At 38.8% G+C, this 13,671-nt stretch overlaps 1 protein-coding gene across 6 annotated transcripts in view; it reads right to left on the reverse strand.

The window, feature by feature from the left end:
• Positions 1-13,671, reverse strand: part of CHRM3 (cholinergic receptor muscarinic 3) — a 286,298-nt gene that overhangs the window by 122,029 nt on the left and 150,598 nt on the right. For 4 of the 6 annotated variants that reach the window (XM_054195959.1, XM_054195956.1, XM_054195957.1 and 1 more), the window contains one exon: positions 10,466-10,568. In XM_054195959.1, coding sequence (XP_054051934.1) covers positions 10,466-10,563 — 98 coding nt within the window. In that variant the 5' untranslated portion in view covers positions 10,564-10,568. Of the gene's footprint in view, positions 1-10,461; positions 10,569-13,671 lie in introns of all 6 variants that reach the window. The other 2 variants (XM_054195961.1, XM_054195962.1) reach the window with 1 other exon arrangement.

Here is a 13,671-nt window from a genome sequence, read left to right on the forward strand (position 1 = left end):
ATTGGTAGTCCTTAGGTTTCTGATTTCTCCCAACTAAAAAGAAGACCGATAAGAAAATGGATTTATCCCTACTTTAAATCTTTCTTAATCCTGACTGGGTTTTAGGCATATAATCCAAACAGTCCCAAAAAGAAAGATGCATAAAGATAATGGATAATAATAACTAGTCAACCCTCACTGCTATTTAGAGTAAAAGGTATCACTAGGAACGGATGCAGTGTGAAGGAAGTAGAAACGCAGCTCATCAAAGAGGCACTGGCTTGAGCAAACAAAAGACCAGAAACTTAGGAGTCCATGTCTTCTCCTCAGGACACACTAGGTAATACCTTGGTATACAATGCAGCTTATTTTCTGTGGAGAGGGAAATAAAACAATACAATATATCACAGCCTATCTTCAACTTGATGTTCCTCACACAAAAAAAGACGACTGACACGAAGCACCTATCGTTTCTTTCCTCAGGGACTTTTAAGTACACCTAGTTCTTATTAACCATGCAATGTCTGCTAATGTTTCAGAAGGGAAGATATACTTTTAAAAATTATTCAGAGTAATAAACCTTAAGAACCGTCTCAGTACTTTTGAAGACAGACATTGTATCCCTTGAATACAAATGTCACTAACAAACTGTGTGTCAAAATGTTTCTTCTCAAGTTTTCTTTCACAAGTCAGTCAAGGTGGTAAATGCCAGCTGATGAGCAGCCCAGTACACGTTTCCACTTGAGCCTCCAGCTGTTCAAAGCCCTTTGCATAGTCCTGCCAGGGCTGCAATAACCTTAGATGAAATGGTACAGGAGTGGTGCCTAGAGTTCACCTGAGAATTAGAAATCAGGATGAAAAGTCCTCTCTTGCAAGCTGTGCCGAATGCAACTCTGTCACCTTGCAATTACGTAGGAAATGGTCAACGATTACACACAAGAATTTGAGACCCTGGTCATCAGACTCCGCAGATGTTGCAGAACAGTGGAAAAATCTATGAGGCAAATGCCAAAATGTGAGCACAAACTGAAACAAATCTTGAAAATGCTTGGGCGGACTGCCGGTTACAAATAGAAGCAGAGGGCATCTGGGTTACTGAATCCGAATCCTTGTCACCGTGCCACAGAAAGCTCTGCTCTCGGTTGTACAACTTCTCTATCGATCTTTCCCAAGTGCTGCAATACCTCGTCTTGGGCATCCCTAGGACCACAGTATGACACTGCAGATTCGTTGTGCTGTTGTTGAAAATACTTTTCAACATCAGCATCAAAGCATCAGCATCAATGCTTTTAATTAATTAAATGAATGCTTTAATTAATTAATTTAGAGAAAAGTTTGAAATTGAAGAATCATAGTGAATCATTCACTTTACACATAGGACACAATCATTCAAAAGCTCCATTCCTTAGTGTCAGTCTATCAACACAGTCGATCTCTTAATATGAATTAACATAAGGAACGGAACTTCTGCCATAGAAAAACATAACACTATTAATTTCTTCTTTTCTATTAATCACTAGGATAAGTTTTACAAACTCACCAACAAAGTAATTGCAGGTTGCAGTGAATGTGATTCTAGCTCTTCTCACATGCACACTGCACCCGTGCATGCTGCAAGCCTAAGTTAGGACCTGCTAAATTTGTTCCGAAACAATGATCTTCAGTCAAAGTCATCCATTCAAAATCCCCACTGAACAGAGATTTTAAAATGCTTTGAACATTGAGGAATCTTCTTTTTTTCCCCCACTTTCACATGCAAACAACTGTATTAAGTTAGATTTAAATCAATACAGGGGCTGACATTGAGAGTCGCTGTACCTTAGGGAATCAGCCCTCGGCACATCACTTGGTAGGATCCGCTCTGCAATAGCATCCCAATAAAACGCAGGCATTTTTCAGAAGATATGCACTGGCCTGAAAGCATAATGTTTCTAATTCACCCAGCACCAGGCAAATCAGCAGTGACCAGCTTGCTAGAGCCGACTGTGAACCCCTCTAGCTTTCATGCACAAGTGATACACTGTGCCCAAGAACTGAATATAAAGCTCAGTTGTATAATCACTTATTCTTCTGACGTCTAAAACAGAAAAAGGTTGAAAAATCCCAGGGAAAAAGTACAAAAGCAGCTTCTTTGTTTGGATCATTTCCTTTCCTCCTACATTCTCTGCTTCAAAGCAACACTGATTACTAACTGCAGCTGGACTGACACCTCCGCTATGATATCTTTCATTACTTCTATTTTGATAGCAGCCAACCAACACATCAGATACAATACATTCCACAGAAAACTCATAGGCTAAATAAGAAAACAAGAAAGAGATGGCTAACATCTATACAAATGCAGTAAGTTTTACGTTACATCTGTGTGCTAAAAACATTTTTATACGTTTAAGTAACTTAACACATCCTGAAATATACCTGACTTTAGTACTGTGATCTTTCATTTTCACTCACTCATGAAATGTTCAGAATAATAGTAAAAGAAGGTATGATGTTGAGGGGATATTTCAAGACAGTGCTATAGCATCGTGAGAGACAGTATGAAAGGTACAAATGTGACATGAGATTGTCATTCAGAGCAACATTAACTAGAAAAACAGATCACGCAAGGTGTCAGCATATGTACAGAAGGTTGAAAATATTTTGTAATGAAACTTTAGGACATTTTGGAATTAAAACATTTTCCACATTAACTGTCCATTTGAAAGTTGATTTTACTTACAAATTACACTGAAACAAGAGATATGGTGGACTTGCAACTGTGTTCTCCTGTGACTTGTACTCTGAGTAAAACACGTGAATCTAGTGCCTTGCTGTCATTCAGAGCATGGCTGGGTGGCAGCTGTGTGCACATGGAGACAGAGCACATGATAAAGTGAACAACTATTCAAATGGACAAATTGCAAATTCAGAAGAAAGCCTCATTTTAAAGCCTTGCAGTTCCTCATTAAAGGAAACTCCAGTTACCTCACACATCCAGCTATGCAACTCTATGACAACTACATATGCGTATATATACACATACATATGTATATATGTACATATAAACATATAGATATATGCATTTATGTACATTATACAGATATATACGTATGTACATGTATATACACATATAGATAGATGTAAAGATATAGACATTTCAGCAAAATCCTAAAATTATATCACTATGACAATGACAAAAAGTTTCTCCTTAAGTCCTTGTGCGTGAGAGGTTACAAGGAGAATGTGACCGTCACCTTGTGTACCGTGGGTCTGGAGAGGAGCAGGCAATGTGAGGGGGATGCAGCTGCAGTGAGAGCCAGAGAAGGGGATGGAGGGACTGCTGTCCTGCCACCCCACCTCTCCAGTATTTGCTACCAACCTGAATTTCTCCAAGGTCACAAGCGGTGTTCCCCCAGGCTCAGTATTGGGGCCAGTTCTCTTGAATGTATATATCAATGATCTGGATGAGGGGATTGAGTGCACCCTCAATAAATTTGCAGATGACACCAAGTTAGGGGGGAGTGTTGACCTGCTTGAGGGTAGGAAAGCTCTACAGAGGGATTTGGACAGCCTGGCGACGGTCAATTGTATTAGATTCAACAAGGTCAAGTGCCAGTTCCGGCCCTTGGGTCACAACAGCTCCATGCAATGCTACAGGCTTGGGGAAGAATGACTGGAAAGCTGCCTAGTGGAAAAGGACCTAGGTATTTAAAAGACCTGTAAATGTGGTGCTTAGGAACACAGTTTAGTGGTGAACTTGGCAATGCTAGGTTAATGGTTGGACTTGATGATTTTAAAGGTATTTTCTGACCTAAACAATTCTATAATTCTAAGGGCTTTTGTTTATTTGTTATGATCAAGCAGTCAGCCCTGAGAGTAGGACCTGAACTACCTTAGCATGTTAAGTTTTAGTTGGTGATACAAGCATACATTTGCCTATAGAAAGATGGGATTCTGTTGCACAACAGTTTCAGATTTTTAATGAGGAACTACCTTTTTATTCAGACTACCACAAACCATCCTAAACAAAATATGTGGTGATATATGCATATACATTTATTAAAATCATAAAATTATTCTCCATTAATGTTAAAGTTGGTGCAAAGGGACAGAAACCAAGAACGGAAAAAAAATAATTAATCACGGTGTAATTTAATTGCATACTGAAAACTATTTTTTAATAAAATTCATAGAATCATAGAATAGTTTGGGTTGGAAGGGACCTTTAAAGGTCATCTAGTCCAACCCCCCTGCAGTAAGCAGGGACATCTTCGACTAGATCAGGTTGCTCAGAGCCCCATCCAACCTGACCTTGAATGTTTCCAGAGATGGGGCATCTACCACCTCTCTGGGCAACCTGTTCCAGTGTTTCACCACCCTCATCATAAAAAATTTCTTCCTTATATCTAGGCTAAATCTACCCTCTTTTAGTTTAAAAATATTACCCCTTGTTCTATTGCTACAGGCCCTACTAAAAAGTCTGTCCCCATTTTTCTTACAAGCCCCCTTTAAGAATTGAAAGGCAGCGGTAAAGTGCCCCGAGCCTTCTTGTCTCCAGGCTGAACAACCCCAACTCTCTCAGCCTTTCCTTATACATGTTCTATCCCTCTGATCATTTTTGTGTCAATCCTCTGGACCCGCTCCAACAGTTCCATGTCCTTCTTGTGCTGAGGGCTCCAGAGCTGGACACAGTACTCCGGGTGGGGTCTCACCAGAGCAGAGTAGAGGGAGAGAATCACCTCCCATGACCCGCTGGCCACGCTTCTTTTGATGCAGCCCAGCACACAGTTAGCTTTTTGTGCTGTGAGCACACGTTGCTAGCTCACATCCAGCTTTTCATCCACCAGTACCCCCAATTTGGAGAAATTTAAAAACAGTACAGAAAAACTCAGAATTCCTACTTGCTACAGTATAGTAAATTGGGTATTTCATTACAGAGTTCATTACCTCTATTATTTAATCACATGGCAACAATTTAGAATAGGAACAAAAGCTAGTTTTAAAATGCAGACAAATAACACTGGAGAAAAAAAAAAGAATCTTATAAAGCAGAAAGGAAAAAGTTTCCTAAGGATATACAATGAAACTGTAAACTTAATTAAGCCTTAGTGAAAATCTTAGAAAATATACTGAAGAAGTAATTTCTTTAGACTTCTGTGACTAAGTCTTCTTACTATTTTCATAAAACTTTTAGGTTCTGAGTCAATAGAAAATATGTCTAAGCTTTGATATTTCATATTACATTTTCCCCTGTCAAGGTTTACTCAGTCTAACATGAAACTCTCAGGTCAACAAAGTTTTTTTTCAATCCGGTGCTAGTTTTAATTACTATTGCCTTTTGAAAGTGCTCTTTAAAAAAAAAAAAAGCAAGCATTTTCTAAATTAGGGGAAAATGTGTGCATGGCTTCTTTCTTTTTTTATATTGGAATATTGTTAATATTTGTAAAGATTTATTTTCCTATGGAAAAAATATTTTTAATCACTTGAAATTAATTTATGTGAAACCTCAAAGCTTGTTTTAGGCCTTAAATGGGGATTAACTACAAATTAGTGTCTAATTTAAAGCTGACTAAAGTGGGAATAAGTATTGTATATGGGACTGGCTTGCTTCTATTATACAACCTGTTTCAGTTTCTGCTAGCTTATATGTGCTTAGACTATTTCCACAGATACCCATATTGCAAAGCTGTCAATATTAGAGGAGCTCAGCAATACAGATTTACTGCCTTCCGTGCTGTTAAGAACGATAACCTGATTTAGTTCAGCCTGTATGGTCTCTTGTCATGGGGTGAAAAAGGAAGGTGGAATAAATCATTCTTACAATTAAGTAGTTCACTGACGTTTCCCAATATTTCCCTAGTCACCCTCTCCTGGAAGTCATATTATCTTCATATATCTTAGAGTCTAATACCCTATCAGGTTCCCGTATGAAACTGAATAGGCATAAATTTATAGTAAGAAAAGAAAGGAAAGCATACGTATACCAGCCAATCACAGGCACACACGCACAAACATGTGTGACCTTAAATCTGCAGATACACAAAATACACACACATGCATATATGCATGTACAGCATCTCCTCTCTGTCTCCAAGTTACATTTATAAAGTTATATATAATGTATGAGAGACTAATGGATTCTCTTGCTTGTGTTGCCTCAACAGTTAACCCCTGTGAGCACCTTGGAAGAAGCAAGGTGCATCGTTTGCACCAACAGACTAAAATACTGGAACAGAAGAAAGCCTCACACTCTCTGGTTTTGATACAAAACTCCAGGCTGCATTAAAACAAGACAAAATCTCAACTCCAGTATGAGTTTGATTAAATTGAACATGCACGATGCAGCAGTGGTAATCTTCTGTCATACACTGATGCTCAGAGGGTTAGTCACCAGGAATAAAGCAGTGAGAAATGAAGGAAGGTAAGCAAATAAAACTATAGTAATCTACTGAACAGAAGGGCTTAGAACACAAAATGGGAAAGAATGACTCCTGTTATAATGACAGTACTTTTAATTATATATATTCAATGAAAAATAAACTATTAGAGAGAGAGTAAAATACTTCCAATTAATGGAAGTAATGTAATGTTCAAACTTAAATGAAGTATTTTTCCCTTGAGGGTTTTACTGTACTATTTTATTTAGCTTAATGTAATTTAGATTATAAACAGAATGGTTTTGTAAGCCCCCAGAGAAATGTATGTTATTTATAATGTATTCCTTTGAAGTGGTTATGGAAATCATGCTCTTCCTGAAGTCTGTATCTCACATACCACCTACTGCGGCAAACTAGTCAGTCCTCACAAGTTAAACATGATCAGTCTGGTGAAGCATGTGACAAGAAAACCCAAGATTATTTTTTTTTAAATGCCAGAGGAAATAGAAATTTGTAATTCCAAAAACTACTAGTCTTCCCTCCGAAAAAAGGTATTGAAAGATCTTTGCTCATAAGTTATGTTTTTTCAGAGGGAATGGAACTTAGCCATAATCATTCCACTTGAGTTTTTAATGCATGTAATGAAAGAAGAATTGTTTACACTATACCCTAGAGGGAGATTCAACTGAGAGTAATTATATTTTGTATACTTAAATTTAAATATGCAAATATTACCATCTTTCATTTAAATCACAAAGCCTTAAAAAATGTAACTCTAACATAAAAATACACTTTCTTTCAGGATGCAAATTACAAATGACCAGTTTATGTCACTTTTTTCTTCCAAGTAATTAAGATAATATATTTATGAATAAATAAGCAAATATGCATGAATAAATTGAACCCCAGTCTATGTGCTCTCCTCATCATCAATAGCTACTGCATAGACACAGTTAAATAACTAGAGACAAAGAGGGAGTTGTCTCTAGTAAATTAATTTTGGCCATTAATCATCTTTTTAAGCACAATAGTACCCTATCATCATGGATGAACCATTAACACACTAGCTAAAGATATACAATGATCTAAGCTGTGATGCTTCTCCTGAAACAATGTCAAACCAAGTCACTTTGAAGGGACTAAGCAAGTAAGCACTGTAAAATTGGAATGATTTTGCAACTGCTTACAGCATGTACTCATGACAGCTGTAGCCACAAATTACACATGCTTTTATAATTGGTTATTCTTTTTGTCAAAGCTACTCTTCTGCTCTAACCTACTAAATAGATAAATAAATAAAAATAGAAGTTCCATTAGCTTTGGATTAAAAGCTTGAATCATTTTTCAAGGGATAATGTATAGAAGCAAATATTTCTCTATCACTATATAAAACAAACATCAATGCTCTGGAGTTAAACTTCTGATTGACTTAGTAGATTTTATCAATATCACGAAGTTTCAGGTAGATATTTAAATGCAGAAAAAATATTTTTAATCACATTATGACTATATGGAACAAATATGAATGAATTTTAACACATTAATATTTTTTTAAATAATCAACATGAGTATACTGCTATAAAAACCTTCTAAGAAAAGACATTTCCTCTGTCTCTTCTTAGAACAGACATTACCTAGTTCACACTTGAAAGTTACACCAATTGTGTTAGAATTTGCAGTTTGTATTAGAGCCGACCATCTATACTTTGCTAAAAGCCACTAAAGCACAAGCATTACTTGTGTTAAACGGCAAATGCATATCATAGTGACCACTACCCTTGCATTTGAGGCAAGATTTTAAGATTCTGACAGCCTAAACAGCCGAGCTAATGCACCTTTGCTGAGCAAAATGATGATGCTTCTCTTGACTAATGTAATGTGTTCAGATGAACCAACAAATTCTGTTTAATGTACTGCACATTTGTGGGTAGTAAAGCACATTATTTTATTATTTCTTTATGCATGTAATCCCTTAAGAGGTAACATGACAGTGTAGTGCAAATCTAAAGCAATCCATTAGATTTATTTGCACGAATGGCTTTGTTGTTGTTAATTTAGTATTAGGAAAAAAAAAGATATAAATTTCTGGCTTTCTGAAAACTTTGTTACTGTATTTCTTGTAGACGGATTATATGGTTTGATGCTTTATTTTTTGCTCACTGTTTCTGCACTACCACATCAGAGTCTAAGTGACAAATAACACAAGTTTATATAGGGAGAGAGATGTGTACTGTAATAAAATTTGCAGAAGTTAATTATATGAATTCAGGTATTTTCTTTGTTACTTTCCTTTTAGGCTAAAACTGAATGCAGTTCAATTCCAGTTCCTTTGGGGTATTCTCAAATTTGGCACCAATTAAAAAATTTCCTGCCAAGGAACAGTTGTGCCACTGATACCTGCAGAAAAGGCATTCTCCTCAGACTCTATATCCTCTCCAGCATAATAGATGTCTTTTGGGATTGCTTTCCTGCCCATCAGTTACAGCTGGGGAAGATTTTGGATACTCACAACAGGGAATATGTATCTTCTCTCCAATCTAGAACTAGCAACCCATTTATGAATTGTGACAATTCAAATTTAACTACTAAACCAGGAAATGTATGTGTTTTCAGTATTTTATTAATAGAAAATCTGTCACCTGCAACAATACCACAACCTTTCACCTTACCTGAAAAAATGTCTAAGTAAAGCTGGTATATGGTCAACACAACATAAATGGCAAAACCAACTGTAATTGAATATGGCCAGCTGTGTAACCATTTGCAAGATACCATGTCCTAATTTCAGGATATGAAAGCAGGAGTAAGCATCGTTTCAGGATTCATCTGAGACACTTGTTGTTAGTATTGAAGCCATATAGATTCAGCCAGTATGCTATGAAAATGCTTTCCTGAGATGACTTGGTTAGAAGCTTTCTCCAGACAGAACTGAGTGACTGAAACCTCAAGACACTCCAGAAACAATCACAATAAACTACCAGTGCAACCGTCCCTAAAGCAAGTATGTGAGGAGAGCTTTTTTCTGTGTAAGGAGAGTGTGCAGGCACGTATAAATTCAGGCCATCTAAACCACTGCTAAATATCCATTTTTACAGTTTATTTCCACAAAATTAGAAATGCAAACCAAGGTGGAAGTTTTACAGAAATGTTTAAGGAATGTAAAAGAAACACCAACTACAATGTAGACATAAACGCTGCAGCCTACCAATTTATGTAAATTAATTTAAATGTCAATGCAACTGAGACATAAACAGCGTAACATACAAGGGAGAAAGCAGTCAAGTGATAATGAATGCTGGCAATTTAATCAGAACAGTTTAGTTTTTTGTCTAGGTTTACTCTCGCAGAGGGAAATGACTTGTTGAAACTAAACCCAGCTAGCATATCAAAACCAGAAGGGAAGACATACTTTTCAAGAAATTGAATTTAACTTATTGGATTCTCACCTCTACTATAGCAAGACTGAATTATTCTGCAGGGAAATCCTGGAGATGGAATATCAGCTACATTTTTTATTTTGTCTGAAACTCATAGAAAACTTGAAGGTTTGTGCAGAAGTTCAAGATGATCAACAGGAATAACCTGAAGGCATCTTTTTTTCTGATTACCAATACTACGATACTGCTCTACTCTTCTTCAGACAAGCATAAATGTTCATTCATGTAAACCTTTCCAGCCTAGCTCTTATCCTGCTAGCTCTGCAGTTGTAATAACAAGAAGCTCAAGGTTTGCCAACTGCTTAAGAATTTGTTCAATTTCTCTGCCTGGTTTTGTGCCTAAGCCGAAATTTGCACCACTGCAGCTGCTATTCAAGTTAGCTCAGGTACACCTACAGGAATGAGAGGCATCACAGTGTTCCCAGCACCCACAACAACTTAAAATAGATGTGTCAAGGAGACCAAACACATTGTGACATATGACAGTCTACAGTTGTGTATCTGTTGATGATAAAATAAAACCCATCACAAAGGTAGAGGGCTTAATAAGTGGTTTTTCTATTCATAAATTCAAAAAGATCCTGACTTCGCAAAGCGAGCACTGTTGCTCGCTTTTCAGCTGTTTCTTGATATCTTCAATATTTGGAAAGACATAATGTGAAAATATAAGTTTCTTTGAATTTTACCTACATGGTCCAGTGAGGAACATCAAAGCGGCTAGTTGGATCAGGCACTGTGTAGTTCTGTGAACTCCTCTTTTGGAAACAAAACTGGTAGTGTGTCAGCATGTAGGCTGTGAACAAAATAAAAGACAGAAGAATTATTAAAATAAATTATGAACATGTAGGGGAGACACAGACATATAAGCCAAAAGCCCTTCTTTGGACCAAGAGAAGAGAAAAGCTATTAATAATATTAATTCTATTACTGGATTTTTTTTTTTTTTTTAAATCTTAAGAGATGTAGGTGAAAATAAACTCAAACATGCATCTGGAGCAGTGGAGTTTATCTGGAAAATAAACTCAAACACAGATCTGGAGCAGTGGTAATAAGATGGTAATGACAAGCCTTTGGGATGCTCAGACCTACCCCCAAATAGCTATCTATGATTACGGTATTTTCAGATTATTTTAAAACCCAGTGACAAACACAGTTAGAGTGAGGCTAACAGTTCCTCCAAGACAGCATGAAGAAGTATGCAGCTGAGTCAGCAAGAGAGCTTGGCTGGCTTCTGGCTGGAAATTGGCACCTCCAACTGGGAGATGGGATGCTGAGCCCACCCAGACCCCAGGAGCAGCTCAACACAGGGGCAGAACTAAGAACTGGGCTCTCCTTTTCTACCCCAAATTATGCAGTCCCCCAAGCTAACCGATTTTGAAAGCTGGTTTGGAATATTAATTTTCATGTAAAAAATGTAAAAAGCTAGAAAAATAATACCCCTAATATATTCCACACATTATATTTTCAGCTTCATTTAACATACTGTTGCTTTTAAAAGTTGACATAACTACTGAAGAAACAAAAATAACAGTAATTAAAACCAAAACAACACACTCCTCTGAAAAAGTTGTAAATTCCTGAAGTCAGAAGTGTAGAAGAAGGATGAGCCACTGACTACTATGTTCCATTTCATTACATATAATTAGTGCCAAGTGGAACCATGTCCCATTATTATCCCATTTATTGCATGCCATTGCAGCCTATGGCTTCAAGACCCCTTTGAGTAACTTAAACACAGAAGAGCGATTCTGCATCAACAGCTGCTCCACACATTTGCGCAGTGCCTCAGCCTTTACCAGCATGCCAAAGGATTTCACTCCCAGGCGTTATAAAAAGGAGGCAGCAGACCACAGAGAGAACAGACTGGCTGTGCTGCATGCTCAGTTTCTCAGGAAAAAAACCCAAACCCAAACCAACAACAACAAGCTGAGATTATTAACAAACAAGGCTGAGACTTGGATGTGCACAAGTCTGTGGGACCGGATGAGTTACATCCAAGAGTGCTGAAAGAGTTGGCAGACGTGCTTGCCAAGCCACTTTCCATTATCTACCTGAAGTCATGGCTAACTGGGGAGGTCCCAATGGACTGGAGGGTAGCAAATGTAGCGCCCATCTACAAAAAAGGCAGAAAGGAGGATCCCGGAAACTACAGGCCTGTCAGTCTGACCTTGGTAGCAGGGAAGGTCATGGAGCAGATCATCTTGAGTGCCATTACAAGTCATATAACGGACAAGCAGGGGATCAGGCCTAGTCAGCATGGGTTTATGAAAGGCAGGTTCCTGCCTGATGAACCTGATCTCCTTCTATGACAAGATGACCCGATTATTGGATGAGGGAAAGGCTGTGGACATTGTCTACCTCGACTTTTGAAAAGCATTTGACACTGTCCCCCATAGAATTCTCATGGAAAAACTGGCGGCTCATGGCCTGGATGAGCATACGATCTGCTGGATCAAGCACTGGCTGGATGGGCGGTCCCAAAAAGTGGTGGTCAGTGGAGTTAAATTCAGCTGGCGGCCGGTCACAAGTGGTGTCCCTCAGGGCTCGGTGTTGGGACTATTTCTGTTTAACATCTTTATTGATGACCTTGATAAGGACATAGAGTGTATCATCAGCAAGTTTGCAGATGACACAAAGCTAAGCGGGAGTGTTGATCTGCATGAGGATAGGGAGGCTCTACAGAGAGACTTGGATAGGTTGGACAGATGGGCCAATGCTAACGGTATGAGCTTCAACAAGGCCAAGTGCCGGGTCCTGCACTCGGGCCACAACAACCCCATGCATCGCTACAGGCTTGGGGAAGTGTGGCTGGAGAGCTGCCTGGCAGAAAAGGACCTGGGGGTTCTAATTGACAAGCGGCTGAACATGAGCCAGCAGTGTGCCCAGGTGACCAAGAGGGCCAATGGCATCCTGGCTTGTATTAGAAATAGTGTGACCAGCAGAAGGAGGGAGGTGATTGTCCCCCTGTACTCAGCACTGGTGAGGCCACACCTTGAGTATTGTGACCAGTTCTGGGCACCTCAATACGAGAGAGATATCGAGGTGCTGGAGCGAGTGCAGAGGAGGGCAACGAAGCTGGTGAAGGGCCTAGAGAATAAATCTTATGAGGAGCGATTGAAGGAGCTGAGACTGTTTAGTTTGAGGAAGAGGAGGCTGAGGGGAGACCTCATCACTCTCTACAACTACTTGAAAGGACATTGTAGAGAGGCTGGTGCTGGTCTCTTCTCACAGGTAATTAGTGATAGAACAAGAGGGAATGGGTTCAAGCTGCAGCAGGGTAGGTTTAGGCTGGACATTAGGAAAAAATTCTTCACAGAAAGAGTGGTCAGACACTGGAATAGGCTGCCCAGGGAGGTGGTGGAGTCACCATCCCTGAATGTGTTTAAGACTCGTTTAGATGTGGTGTTAAGGGATATGGTGTAAGGGAGAACTTTGTAGAGTGGGGTTGATGGTTGGACTCGATGATCCCAAGGGTCTTTTCCAATCTAAATGATTCTATGATTCTATATTCCAGTTCATTTTCAGAATGAAAAAAAATACACATTTACTAACCGTGTACATCGCCGCATGCCAACACAGCACTTCTAACACAGCTCTGACATACCATTAATCATGAAGGACTCTCCCTCATCTGGTAAAACAGTCTCCTGAAAGACAGTCATTCCCTCGACTAACCCTGCACAGCCAAGAAGTGCAATGCGTTAGAGTGGAAGCGAATCTGAACACACTCTTAGACCAAATGAAGACAAGAGAGGCTGTATTTGTGAAAATGAGTGGAAAGGAAGCAGATCAGATGAAATACAGCCAGGAAAGAAAGAATACGCACTATTTGTCTTACAAGTAGTGCCATGGAACTCTTAACTGTAAGGAGTATGGACATGTCAGTGTGGCAAACC

Source organism: Rissa tridactyla, chromosome 3, assembly GCF_028500815.1.
Source record: "Rissa tridactyla isolate bRisTri1 chromosome 3, bRisTri1.patW.cur.20221130, whole genome shotgun sequence".
NCBI classification, from domain to species: Eukaryota; Metazoa; Chordata; class Aves; order Charadriiformes; family Laridae; genus Rissa; species Rissa tridactyla.